At 42.7% G+C, this 14,759-nt stretch overlaps 1 protein-coding gene across 1 annotated transcript; it reads right to left on the bottom strand.

Moving 5' to 3' along the window:
* Positions 1–1,240: 1,240 nt before the first annotated feature.
* Positions 1,241–14,375, bottom strand: LOC146797399 (zinc finger BED domain-containing protein 5-like). Its single transcript, XM_085627599.1, has 2 exons — positions 13,506–14,375; positions 1,241–1,249 (listed from the first exon to the last, which is right to left on the bottom strand). Exons 1-2 carry the CDS (start codon positions 14,373–14,375, stop codon positions 1,241–1,243), a joined length of 879 nt encoding a protein of 292 aa, XP_085483725.1.
* Positions 14,376–14,759: the final 384 nt, after the last annotated feature.

Genomic DNA, 14,759 nt, shown 5'->3' with positions numbered 1-14,759 from the left:
CGTCTATTTTCTGCTTAGCGTTGTAGTTGTTTGGAAACGCCGCTGCTGCGTGTCACTTCTGTGATACGCACATAAGCCTTTCAAAGCTGTTAAACAACGTTGATCATCACCGTGTCAATTTCATCTCCTGTGTTGGGGTCGCATAGCAACCCTACGCAACCCTGCCGCTGCGTGTCACCTTTGTGATACGCGTACAAACTTTTCTGAGGTTTTTAACAATGCTGAGGATTTCTTCATTAGAGCATGCCTGTTTTGTGACACGCAGACGAAGCACGACTTCATCTTTCATTGTGTTTAACAACACTACAATTTCAGCTGCATTGCGTGTCTACTCCGTGACACGCACACGATTTGCGACTTCAACTCTTGCTACTTTGTAAATCTTTGTGTGCCAATTTCCTTTGCATTGCGTAATTTTTCTGGCATTGCATCTTACCTCAGTGACACGTACACTTACAGCATATAACAATATTTGATGTGGCACTTTAATATTTGGTGTATTATTTTAGCCTCTTTTCAACAGTGACACACACACTACTTTTATATTCCAAAATAATTGTTGATTTAAATGCTTGCATTAGTGAGTAATACTTATTCTCTTTCAGGTTCACGGTAATTCCTTGGAATTCAGGTGTTTTCTGTAATTTAATTTCTTTTTCACAAAATTCAAAATGTTACTGCGCCTCCCTTCTTTTTGTCATCTCCCGGTGATCCACCCATTAGATAACAGAAGTGGCGCAAAGTATTTGAAAGATACGCCAGAGTGTGTGGCTCCTCTCTGAGTGCTGAAAGGAAAACAGCCTTATTACTTCATTGTCTAGGGTCGGAGGGCATAAAAGGTTTTTGACCCTCTTCCTGAAATTCATGATGGTGACCTAAATTAATTTGAAATTTGTATAGCAAAATTGGATAAACACTATTTACCTAAAGTCAGTACTATTCTTGAGAGGTATCGCTTTGGTCGCAGGAGCCAATTGGAAGATGAGTCCATAGAGAATTATATACCTACTTTGAGAAAGTTAGCTTCAACTTGTAAATTTGGCTCCACCCTTGATGAGAGAATTAGGGACCAAATTATGTTGGGGTGTAACATTGAACGTATAGAGAGGAACTGTGGCAAAAGGATGAACCTTCCCTTAAGGATGTTCTCATATTGCAAAAAGGATCGAACACTCCCTTAAATGTGTGGAAGTCATAAAAAAGAATGGTGATAAGAAAGAGAAAGACTCCGTTCATGTTGTCAAACAACCTTTAAAGGAACAAAAAGAACATGAAAATAAGAAAACTACTCTTGAAAAAAAGGGAAGGTCTAACACATTTCAAGCTAAATGTTTTCGTTGTGCAAGAGTGGGTCATTTGGCCAATGACAAGCAGTGTCCAGGTTGGAAAGTCACCTGCAGTAATTGTAAGAGGAAAGGTCCCTTTGCCGCAGTTTGTAAAGGTAAAACCTATAAAGGAATGGTTAATGAAATTAACTATGACAAAGCCTGTTCATATGATCCATACGCTAGTGTAGAGTGTGGGCACATTTTACTGCAAGTTACTGGAGATGAGGAGGACAGGAGCAGTCCAATTGATGAGATCTTGGTGGAAGGTGATTCAGGTGCCAAGATCACCATAGTTTGGAAAGAATTTTATCTAAAAATGTCAAGGATAAAATTAAGGTATTTCATCCTGACATTAGACCCTGTGCATATGGGGGAACCGATTAAATTGTTTGGCTATTTTTGGGGTCTCCTAGAATACAGGAACAGGTTAGCCAATGCTAAAGTATATTGAGTTGATTCCACCAGAGAGACCTTGGTGGGATATTAGATCTAAATGAATCACCTTCCATTAAACTAAAGGAAAATGTTGAGACAAACTTAATATCTTTCGTACAAAGTAGCTCTTCTGAGGATTTTATACAAGTGTTAAAGTTGAAATTTCCTCAAGTCTTTTGTAAAACTTTGGGTTGTTTGCGGCATTATGTTCATCACATTCGTTTGGTGATGGTGTTAAACCTGTTTGTACTAAGGTACGTAATGTGCCTGTGGCTGTGCGTGAACAAGTGCAAAGTGAGTTGGAATGACTGAAAGCAGATGGTATCATTGAGGAAGTGGAAACAACGCAATGGCTTGCTCCAGTTGTAGCTGCCAAGAAGGCTGATGGATCTTTACGTTTATGTGTGGACCTGAGAGAGTTAAACAAGCATGTGGTGGTGGATCGTTACCATTTACCAAAGATTGCGGACACGTTGATGCTGCTACGGTGTGCCAAGGTGTTTAGCACCATCAATCTTAAATCTGCGTATCATTAGATTAGGCTAGATGATGACTGTAAGGACCTTATTGCGGTTTGTGACTCCTTTCGGTACTTACAGTTTTGTCAGACTTCCATTTAGTCTGGTTTCAGCAGCCTCGGTTTTTCAGAGAGCTTTGGAGATTGTCTTGAAGGGTTTAGCTTGTGTGAGAATATATCAGGATGATACATTAATTTATGGAAGGGACAATAGAGAGCATGATGAGAGAGTGTTGAGTGTTTTGAGCAGACTTAATGAATTTAATCTAACTGTCAAAATTGAAAAAAAAAAGGGCGAGAATCCATTGATTATATAGGTCATTCCATTTCTGTGGGTGGTGTGATGCCTAAGGAGGATCTTGTTGATGCCATTCGCAAACTACACTCTTCTACTAACAAAGAAGAGTTATTGAGTTTTTTGGGGAATGGCAGAGTACTACAGCAAGTTTGTCCAGGGTTTTGGTTCACTGTGTGTCCACATGAGGTCATTGCTGGGTAAAGGGTGTGAATTTGTATGGGACCAGGTTTGTGAAGATGAGTTTTGCACTTTGAAGGAGAGATTGTGTGCTGCACCACAATTGAGTAGCTTTGACCCCAAAAAGCAGTCCTTTCTAATAACTGATGCCAGTATGAAATGTCTGGGTGCTGTGTTACTGCAAAAGAACCAAGGGCATGATGACATAATTTTGTTTCTTTCAAAGAGCTTGCCGGGTGCCAAAATGTGTTACTCTGTTGTAGAAAGAGAAGATCTCGCTGTATATTGGTCCATAAAAACTGAGAAAGCTTTTGTGGGGCTGTGTTTTTTAAGTCAGGATAGACCCCAAACTGTTGTGTGAATTTTTCTTTAAAATAAGGGTATCGATGCTGTGTCAAGTAGAATCACCAAGTGAGTTGTGGCATTGTAGGACTATGATTTTGACATCAACTATTTGCCCGGGGTAGAGAACAAAGTTACTGATGCTTTGTCTCGCTTGGTAGATGATGATGAGAAATGTTCTTCTGATGAATATGAGCAGGATGAGGATATGGTATGTTCTATTGAAGGGGGTAGCATTGACAAAGAAAGGTGGCATGACGCTCTTCGTGCAGACAATGTCTTGCGTAGAGTTTTAGAGTGTGTAAATGCAGGTTGGAAGACCAAACCCAAAGGTGAGGACGTGTTGGAAACATGTTGGCACATCAAAGATCAACTTTCCGAGCAAGGAGGTCTACTGGTCAGGGGTCTGGGGTTAATTCCCCTGGCTTCTCTTAGGGAGGAACTTATTTCTTTGGCTCATTCAGGGCATCAGGGTATGTCAAAGACTAAGGAGAAACTGAGATTGTCCTACTGGTGGCCCGGTATGGATTTGTATGCGGAATGGAAACAGAGATTGTGTTTAGTGCACATTGAGCGAAAGAGTAGCCAAGCCTAAGGTTCAACCCATACGGGAATGCCCGATGGTCCATGGAAGGAAGTTGGGCTTGATAGTCTCTGCCCCATCTGATCCTCTGGTTCTGAGTGGTACGTTCTGGTTGATTTGTTTTCTAGATGGCCAGAAAAAACTATTACATGGGGTGTAGAAACCAAGCATGTGTAGGCGTTTTGGAGAAACATATAGCCAGAGAAGGGATACCTGACACAATTTTGACTGACAAAGGGGTGCTGTTGGTCTTTAGAGAAATGGAACAGTTTCTGAGTAGACATGGTATTAAACACAAAAGGTGCTCATTGTACCATCCAGAAACGAATGGAATGGTGGAGTGCTTTAATCGTGTTCTAAAAGAGACCATTGAAATGGCAAAATCTGTAGGTTTGGATTGGCCTGAAGAAATTTGCAAAAAAGTTGAAACTTATAGGTTGTCTCCCAATGCCATAACTAAGAATACTCCCTTTGAACTATTCAGGGGTAGGTGTGCTAACATGTTGGTGGCCCCTACTTGGGTCAATGACATGCAATCTAATCATGATGTGTACAATGAGAAGAATGATTGGAAGTTGGCTGAGTCAAGGAGGATTGAAGATTGTAAAGAGCTTTATGATCAAAGGAAAAGTGTAAAGAAGACTGTTGTGAAAGGGGGTGATTGGGTTTTAGTAAAAACCCTTGCAGGAAAGGGTCTTCTAAAGCATTTTTGAAAACTATTCAGGTCATCAAGGTCTTCAATAATGCTGTCAAAACGGCTGATTATCGCATTTGGAATTTAACAGAGTGGTTTTAGTTAGGGATGCTTTGATTCCAAATCATCCCTTGTGTGGAGGAACGAGATCTGACCCTGCCAACACCTCTGGAAATTCAGACGCTATTCGTAAGTCTTCGAGAGTGTCCTCTCCTCCAGCATATTTGAGTGAATATGTAAAGTAATTGTCATGCCGATGTTTCTTTCCATATCAAGTGACTTAAGGTTTTTGTTCCAGGAAGTTCCTCCTTAAGTTTTATTGTATGCATTGTTTCTTTTACTCATCTCTGTTGTTTTTTTTAATGTAACTTTTGTTTATAGTTTATTTTATTTGTAAAGAACGGAGATGTGTGGCCTTCTAGGCTTCTGTTGCCAAGAGCTTCAGAATGTAATGATGTAAGATGATCTCTTAGGCAGTTGAAGCTGAGCCTGCTCCCTGGTTGCAGTGTATCTATGGATGGGATCCTTTACTATGAGTACTTCACTTTGTTACATTAACCTTGTTCTTCAGAGAAAACAAACGTCCACAGAAGTAGTTTGGTTTCTCTAAACAAAATATAAATAGCCCAACGCGCAGGGAGTTTTCTGCCCGCGCGTGTGGCCCATCTTCATTTTACCTTTCTGTGTCCAGCATGCGTTGCATGGCACACATGACCAGGGGAAAGGAATGGTGCTGCCCAGCCCTCAATAGGAATGAGCAACTACTATAGAATAGTGACAGATGGCCTGCCGGGTCAGAGGTGTGTGTCGGCAGAGTCAGCAGTTCCCCCGCCTCTATATGGGGTAGAAGAACTGCAGTTTTGGTAGGATGTGAGGACCATTGGTTTATGACATTCCTCAAACTCCACCAAACCATAAATAAGGGCATAAACATACACTTATATTCTCTGACACACAAAGAACATGACAAAATTCATAGTCCCACAGATAAATTAAACAGGGCCTGATTCACCAAGGGCCTCCACATGTGTGGAGGAGGCTCTGCACTCATGGGGGAGTCTCTGTGCTATTCATAAAGGGCCTCCACACTCGTTGCCGAGGCCTCGCATTCGTGGGGGAGTCTCAGCGCTATTCACAAAGGGCCTCCACACTCGTCATTGAGGCCTCGCACTCGTGGGGGAGTCGCTGCACTCTGTGCTGATTCTCCGCAGTGAGAATTCTCATTGCAGAGATTCCGCTTCGAGTGCAGAGGTTCCCCCATGAGTGCAGGGCCGCTGCCACGAGGACAGAGGCCCTTTGTGAATCAGGTCCCTAGTGTCTGCCAGTGTATCGGTTAAGAGAGGAATTCAGACAGTGGCGGCTCCTCAGCTAAGGCGGAGAAGCGTCACCCCACTGCTGCTGTGCAGCAGTAAAAGAAAGGAAAAATAAAATGACAATAACACAATGTTATTATCATTTTATTCTTCCCTGCTGTGGCAGCATGAGGGCGGGACTGCACTGCTGACAGAGCAGGGGAGGAGTGGAGTGGTGGGCACACTAAAGTGCGCATGATGCTTTGACCAGCACTCTTGGCCCGGCCAAACAGTCATGCGCACTTTAGCATGTTCTCCATGCAGGCTGCATTATAGCCTACATGGAGAACATGCCCAGGCCGCCAGTCCCCGTCTGAGCGCCGAACCACTGAGCACAGACCAATCACAGCGCTGCATTGCAGCGTTGTGATTGGTTTAGGGGAGCCAATAACAACACTACATTGCAGTGCTGTTACTGTCTCAGGGGAGCCTGGCTGCATCCTGTTCGGTGGAGGAGAGACGACGTGGGACAGAGCGACAAGGAGGTAAGTGAATTTTTCTTTTTTTTTAGAATTATACCTCCTTACCCCCTCGCCCCCCTCCGCCCCACCATCCCAGATCCGTGGTGGCTGCCACGAAGTTCAGGCTAGCTTAAAGTGTTTGTACCCTTAAATGTGACCGATTAAATCCCCGTGACTAGTCTTACTTGAATTCTTTAAATATTGCAGAAAAAGAAGTGATGCTTGCATCAGACTCTTGGTTCACAGGCACGTGGTCAGATCATGGCCAATTTTTACATTGACCTGGGATTCCTGCTTTCCTGGGGATCTTTGGGGCGGTGCAGTGGAAGTCAACTGCTTCTATCTTCCATATTGACCAAGCTGTACTACTGGGGAAGGAAATAAATGTTTTCCAGGTCCACCGACGCACTGACACCAGATAGGTATATCATAACATTGTGAAACTTTTTGGACAACGACAGCTCAGAACTGTAGATTGCAATAATTAACGGTGGCAGTCTGCAATAAGGTGTGCAGACATAGAAGAATACTTATAATTCACGATGGAGTCACACAACTCCCTCCAGTGCTCTGTGAAGTTGCTTGAACCTCAAAGTAACATTTTTGATAGTCTTTCATTTTGGCCCATTGACCGAACATCGTTGGCAAAATTATCGTGTGGACAAAATATTCTGCCAAAAACATTGAGGACCAAAATATTGAGGACGGTACGTGCAAAACGTATAGATTCACTATTCTTAACTACACATCTACATACCTTGAAGATATATATTGTCAAGGTTCAAATACGTGGAGTTGTATATAGTAAAACTTTGCTTACCTATAGAAATTTACATTCACAATATTTTTGTCCTCGGTATTCTTGACACGATAATTTGTCCACACGATGTATTTTCCCTGATATTTTGACTAAGCACCTTCATTTCTCTACAACCCTGGCATGAAAATGACATTCTGCCGATTACTCAGAAAGCTGCGAGCCTCGGCTTGCCTGTGATACTGAGTCTGCAGCTAAAGTCATAGTGTGTGGATCACACAAACAAACTGGCCATCTAGTGACAGTCTGCAGACTTCTATTGATTATGCCTCCAGGTGACAAATTGTCCAGTGGTGTAACAGAGGCCCCCGCAGCCCCATTCTGTGTGGAGGGACCCGAGGTCTAAAGAACACCATTCAGCACAGAACCTTGGCCTGGGAGCTCGTGACTGGCTCCGGAGGGGTCCCCTCCATGTACTTTGCAGGGGCCCCCTTCATATTTCGTTACGCCACGGAAATTAACAACACTTAGGGTGTAATTTATGAGGCCCTTATGCCGCCATTGCATCACTTTTTAAGACGCTGTGGCAGTGTAAACAATGTGCCACACTGCGCCATATTTACAAATTGACACATCTAGGCAGATGCGTCACTTTGTAAACTCCTGCGCTACATTATACATGCGACAGGTATAATGTAGGCAGCGTGGGCGTTCTGATGCAGAAAAGCCTCTTAGAAGTAGCACTGTAAAATCTATGAGATTTCACTGCGCTACTTCTACAGCGTCACTGCGTCAAATCTTTACGCCTGCTTGAAGCAGGCATAAAGGGGTGACAGGCCATTTCACATGGGGCTTGCCCTATGTGAAATGACACATTGCTGGAGTTGTGTCTGTTTACGGACACCCTCCAGCAATACACCACTTTTGTGCCGACAGATACGTCAGGATTCCTAACATATCTGTAAATCCTTCGCGACATGGAGCTCCAGACAGTAAATGCATCCATGGTGTCGCAAGGATGGCGCACTGAAAAGTGTTGCATTGCAGTTTCACCCATCGATGCAACACTTTTCATAAATAAGGCAATGGCTGGATTCATTGGTTGATGTTCTCAAGCATTGACTACCCAACCTTTCTTGGGCTAGAACTTGCCATCATGTTCAGCTCAACATCTGTGTCTGGGTGAATGTGGGGTGCTTGACTAATGTGCCACATTTCCCATCAGAAAGAGATGTCTAAACCTACCACTGACCCGCCGGACTTTTTACTAAAATGTACAAAAGCTGGTACTTTCAACTGTGATATCTAAAAGTAATGTGGTCTACTTCACACATAACATCTTGCATTCAGGTACTTAGAGAGTAGTGTGCTACTCATCATTGAATGCGCTTTGGAGACTTCTCCGGGGTTGATAGACTACATACAAACAGCTACAATACAAATAAATCTGAAAGACAGAAAATTATTATAAAACAGTTAAAGGAAGCAAACATCAGGGACTGTGACTCTTGCCATGACATGTCTTTTGGGTGACTCTTTTAGCTATGCAACGAAAGATGTGGCAAAACACCAAAAAGAGGCTTAGACAGAGATATCAAACTGGAGAGAACTTGCATACATAAAAGTTTTAGCCTGAGAGCAAGGCAATAACTGGACTTCCTGCAAGAATAAACAAACTCGGTCTACCCTATTCCTCATGCAACACTTCATTAGCAGGATAGGAGAAGGCAGCGGCTGACAGCAGGACTATGGTGACGTGTGCGGGCGACTGCCTGCCACGGATGGTGGACGACTGTCCGTGTGATCCAGGGTTGCCAGCCTGCCACCATTTTCAGTGGTACCTTTTCAAGAACAGACTTCCATGACAATATGTCACAGAACAACAACAAAATATCCCCACTTGGAGAGAACTCTCAGCGTGGCACAGCTACTTTTCATCGGAGGACTTCTTGTTTTGTGGGAGCGGCGGCAAAAAGGAGTGAAAAGTCATGGGGTGGAGTCTGGAAGGGGCACTGGATGCTTTTTTTTCTATAGTCTCTCACATTACAATGATCAAAGTAATTCTGATTATGTGGCCAGACTACTATTTAATAGACTTCAAATAGCTTTTAGCTATGGCAGTTAACGCAACTAAGCCGCTAAGTGCTCAGGTTCTGTAAAGGTCCCACTAATGGCGTCGCTCAAGGTTCTAGAGGCCACCGACTCATTAGAGAGACAGTTCTCAGCTCCACCTCTTCCTGCAGGATCTTTTTCACGTCTTCAAATGTGGTATGGAGAACCTGTTGACAGTTTCTATCCTATCCCTTCATCTTAACATCAGCCCCATCCTCCTGGCACACCCTGGTCACCGTAACTCTCAAATCCATAAAACAAGCCAATGTGCGGTCAGCATCTAATGGCTCAAGCACTCCGCTTATAAAACTTCCTACCCTACCGGATTAAGGAGCATAAAAAGACCATTAAGTCTAATCTGCCAGACCCATTTATTGGTTCCACACCATCTCAAAATTCTAAAATCTAGGCACTAGATTTGTTCAACTTAGTTAATTCAATGGTTAACCCATTTCAGGGTTATGCCAGGGTGCCTCCTTCCCAGCATCTCTGTGATGAGCTCAACTCCGTTGACAAAATTAATTTAATTAGACAAGGGTTGATAGCGGCTTCCAGACCAACAGCCCACCTTCCTCTTACAAGGATGACTCTGGTCTCTACTGGGCTTTATCTCCTATTTCTTCGGAAGCCCTTTGCCTTTCCTCTCTGCATTCAAGACCAGCGATGCTGCCACAGATACACCTCTGAGTGGCTACTAAAAGATCATGCTGCCCCATTACACCTTTTCTAGCCCATCTTATTAACCTCTCTCTTCTTGAAGGGGGCATCCCCAGAGATTGGAAAAAATGCCATGTATTACGTGACTATTAAAAAAGAAAAGCATAGATACATCAATTTTAGACCATGTCCAGCCCATCTCCAACTTACCAGTATTGGCCAAGATCATTGCAAAGATTGTCACCATCCAAATGCAGGATTATCTAGACAACCACACCTGTACCTCTTCTTCAACTAGGGTTTAGGCCTGTCCTTGGCATAGAGTGTGTTAATTGGCTTCAGGGACAATGGTCCCAGATTAGCAGATGAGAGTGCAGGCTGTCTACTATGTTAGATCTGTTGGCAGCATTCAGCGCAGTCGACCGTGCCAGTCTGCTAGACCAACGTGTCTCATGCACATGTGGACACAGGGTCTTTGCACGGTTTAGATCCTTTCACTAATCCCCACACAGAGTTGCACTCGACGCTTTCCTTCTCAAAGAAGTCACCTCATTTTGTGGAGTACCCCGGGACTTCCCTCATTCTTCTATTTCCATACACATCTATCTTTCCTTTCTTTACTCTCTGTTCTGTAACACTCTTGTGAAGGTTTCAATCATATGCTCATGACACACAGTTATATATCAAGTTTTCAACCCGCTCTTTACTCTCCAATATGTTTTAGAAAAAGTAGAAGCCTTATTTCTAAAATTTAACAACGCCAAAATGAAGTTAAACCTGTTGGAGGTGAAGGTATAATCGCTCTTTTGTGCTTGTCTATTGCTAAAACCCTGAGGCAACATCTTTCACCCGTTGCCAGTATGAAAATCCTGGTCAATACTTTCGACACTGACATGTTTCTTCAGTTCAGTTCAATTCCATTCAATTTCTTTATTTCCGAGAAATACATTCTTAAAGAAATATTGCACACCCCCCAATTCATTTACCTATACAATTACAAATATCATAACTCTTCAATACACAACACTTAATTAGATCGATTCAACCAACACATATCATTGACTCAATGAATATAAAACAACATAAACATTAACATTTCTTCTCATTAAAATTCATTAGATGGTCAGCAGCGCATTATCGCACATGCATGAAAACATTTGAAGGACTAATAAATTAACGTATATATGACGTTACAATGCAAACAATTACAACGCATGCTTTTACAACGCGGTTTTTGCATCGCTATTACCATTACATTGCATGATTTTACAATGCATGCCATACAACGCATTCCATTACAGCACATACCATTACAATGTATAATACTTTGAGGGCAACAGTAGGGTAAGTGTTGGATAGTGTAGGGGTAAAAATTACTATTCCCACTCCAGTGAGTGCAACAGTAGGGAAAGTGTTGGATAGTGTAGGGGTAAAAATTACTATTCCCACACCAGTGAGTTCAACAGTAGGGAAAGTGTTGGATAGTGTAGGGGTAAAAAGTACTATTCCCATCTACCCCAAAACCCATACCCACTCTAAAACTAAAAGATCTCTATTACTTACCTTATAATGCGTTGCAATGGTATGCGTTGTAATGGCATGCATTGTAATGGCATGCGATGTAAAGGCAGTTGTGTTGTAATGGATGTTTCCCCAAATAAACCAGCTGCATGCAACACATTTAAAATAAAAAAAAGAAATCTACAGAGTTTTATATAGCACGAACTAGACCTGAAAATATCAATCAATCAATCAATCCATTTGTAAAGTGCATTACATACCTGCGAGCTCTCAAGTCGCTGGGGGGGGGGGGGGATGGGGGAAGCTGCTACTGTTCAAAGAGCCAGCACCAGTGCGCTTTACATGAGCACCAGTTGTGTTACCGAAAGGTACATTCAATTTTTTGTTAGGCACGGGGAGATTAAGTGATTTGCTCAGAATCACACAATGTGGAGCATCCCTTGCCGAGACTCGAACCCTGTTCCCCAGCTTCGAGATCGGCTGCACTAGCCGTCAGACTACATTCTCTCCCCAACTCAAAAGCGTTATAAATGCAGTGTGCAAAGCCAAGTTATTACAATCACAAGGGCCACGTTCGATGTAACCTCAGAAACAAAGCCAGATTTGATTTCCCATCTCATGTTTCTTCGTGCCCAGATTAGCTCAGCGGCGAGAAGGGAGCGGCTGCGTCTATCAAGTTCATAGCTGCCAAGTTTTCAGATTGCTTTTGTGTGACATTTCTATGATTTCTGGGTATATATGTGTGACGTTCTACTACTTTCAAATGTGTGACACTTCGAGTGACACTATTGTGGGCATATCGAAGCGATGACCAGTGTTGGAGGCTTCTGTGAGTTTTCTATGACTGTATCCAGACATTTCACACAACAATGTGAAAAACACCTACAACTAGCCAGATCTATTGGCACTGCCAGTGCTTCTTTGCAGTATTAGTTCACTGACCAATAGCAATGATTTTATTATGAATAATTGGAATTGAGAATGTTTGGGGCATGGCTAAGCAGTCCGACATGGCTCTGTAGAGCAGTGTTTTTCAACCTTTTTTGGGCAAAGGCACACTTGTTTCATGAAAAAAATCAGGAGGCACACCACCATTAGAAAATGTTAAAAAATGTAACTCTGTGCCTATATTGACTATATATAAAGTAATTCTCTTGAATAGGAATCAAATAAACACAAAGAAAGTATTTTATAATTACTTTATTATGAAATAGTAAGTAAACAGAAATATGAAAAATTATAAAACACTGGTCTTATTGATCAGTGCGCAACCTGGGCCTGTTTGGCTGAACACAAAGCTGATATTCTGGCTGGAATCGAAGAAAGACACACACGTAGCTCTTCGTCAACAGCTCTCAGTCTCTCTCTGTATTTAGTTTTTATAGCAATCATGCTTGAAAAGCTCATCTCACACAGATATGTAGTGGAAAATGGTAGCAATGTCAAAATAGCTTTGTTTGCCAGAAGGGGGAACTCCTTGGCAGTATCCAACCAAAAACTATCCAAAGGTAGATCAGCAAATCTTAGCTTGAAACCACGATTTTGCCTCAGTTCAGTTAGTTCCTCCTGCTCCTGTAAAGTCATGTCCTTTCCACCAACTGATGCTGAGCTATAAGGGTCCCTAACCCAGTCAAGGCATTCAGTGGCGACTGAAGAGAAATAAAATGACAACCTCTCCTCGAGAGTTTTTAAATGTTTAACTATTATCTCACACAGTGCAGCAGTGTGAACACCTTGCCATTGCTTGGTGAGTGTGAACATTTCAAGATTGCCACTTTCCACGTGTTGATGCCAGAGTTGCACCTTTGAACGGAATCCATTTATTTTATCTGTACTTGTAAGCAGGTTTTCATTTCGGCCTTGCATTCGTGTGTTCAGTTCATTCAGATGATGAAATATATCTGCCAGGTATGCCAGCCTTGCACACCACTCATCACTTGCAAGCAGCTTTGCGTAATCTGGCCTCTCATTTGTCAGAAACACTTTAAGTTCCTCCCGCAGCTCATACACACGAACCAAGACCTTGCCACACGACAACCACCGGACCTCCGTATGAAACAGCAAGGTTTTATGCTTCGCTCCCATCACCTCACACAAAGCTGCAAATATGCGACTTTTCAGGGGTCGTGACTTTACAAAGTTTACCATGCGCACAACATCATCCAACACATGAACTAGGTCTGCTGGTAAAGTCTTGGCTACGAGGGCCTCACGGTGTAAAAAACAATGCGTAACAATCACATCTGGATTTCTTTCCTTCACTCTGCTTACAAAGCCTTTGGTGTGCCCGACCATGGCTGCAGCTCCATCGGTGCAGACACTTGTGCAGTTTTCCCACTTAAGTCCTCCTTGTTCAAGGTATGCTGATGTGACACGAAAAATTTCTTCTCCTGTTGATTTTTCTGGCAATGCCTTGCAAAAAAAGAAGTTTTCTCTAATTGCATCACCATCAACAAAACGCACATTGGCCAAGAGTTGAGCATGTCCACTGATATCAGTAGACTCGTCAAGTTGCAATGCAAATTTCTCACTGATACGGATCTTTTCCAAAACCACACTTTCGATGTCTGCAGACATGTCATTAATACGTCTGGAAATTGTGTTGTCTGAGAGAGGGACTTTGGCTATTTCCTTAGCTGCTTCAGGTCCGAGCATCTCCTCTACAATAGCTTTGCAGGCGGGAAGTATTAATGTCTCTGCCACAGTGTGCGACTTTTTTGACTTGGCTATAAGTTCAGCAACTTGATAGCTAGCTTTAAGAGCTCTTTCATTTACCTTTGTGGTTTTTCTCATGAAAGTTGCCTGTTTCTCCGTGTTTTCGCGCAGGCGAACAAAATAGTCCGCATTCCTGTTTTGAAGCGAAGGGTGTTTCGTTTGGAGATGGCGTTTAAGTTTGCTTGGGACCATAGCACTGTTAGCTAGCTTTTCACCACACACCACGCACAGTGGAGTTGGTTTGTTTGCATCTCCGGTGACAGTAAATCCAAATGAAATATAGCTTTCGCTATATTGCCTTGTGCCAGAGAATTTGCTTGAGCTAACCATCTTTGCTTTCTTTTGATCCCCACTCATACTTGGGCTCTCATCCGGCTCCAAATTTTGTTCAGAGTCCAGTTGTTTCCTTTTCAAAAACGTGTCCATCACTGCAGTATCTCACTGTCACTCAGTACTAGGCATACACAAGGACGCTGCACCTGCAAGTTACCTATAAAAGAAATTTAAGATTTGTATCATTCTAGTATAAGGAGCAAATTGTGACTGGATGGTTTCTCAGACTCAGAGAGCCCTTGATGCCAATTTTAAGGTTAGCACGTGCTTTAACTACAAACGTTACGTCTGCCCAATTCATTATTAGTACTCATTGTAGACTTACAAAGTCATCATCCTCCCTCAACCACATCCTAAGAGAATAAAGCACATTTATCTATTCATAGCATTGTAAATCTCTGCTTCGAGGTAGCGAGTTGTACTAACACTCACTTTGTGCGCCTCTTGTTCTTTTCTCCACCTCTTCTTACTGGGCGG

Source organism: Triturus cristatus, chromosome 9 (genome assembly GCF_964204655.1).
Source record: "Triturus cristatus chromosome 9, aTriCri1.1, whole genome shotgun sequence".
Classification (NCBI taxonomy): domain Eukaryota; kingdom Metazoa; phylum Chordata; class Amphibia; order Caudata; family Salamandridae; genus Triturus; species Triturus cristatus.
Note: the sequence above shows the minus strand (reverse complement) of the source record. Positions and strands in the feature narration are given on the sequence as shown.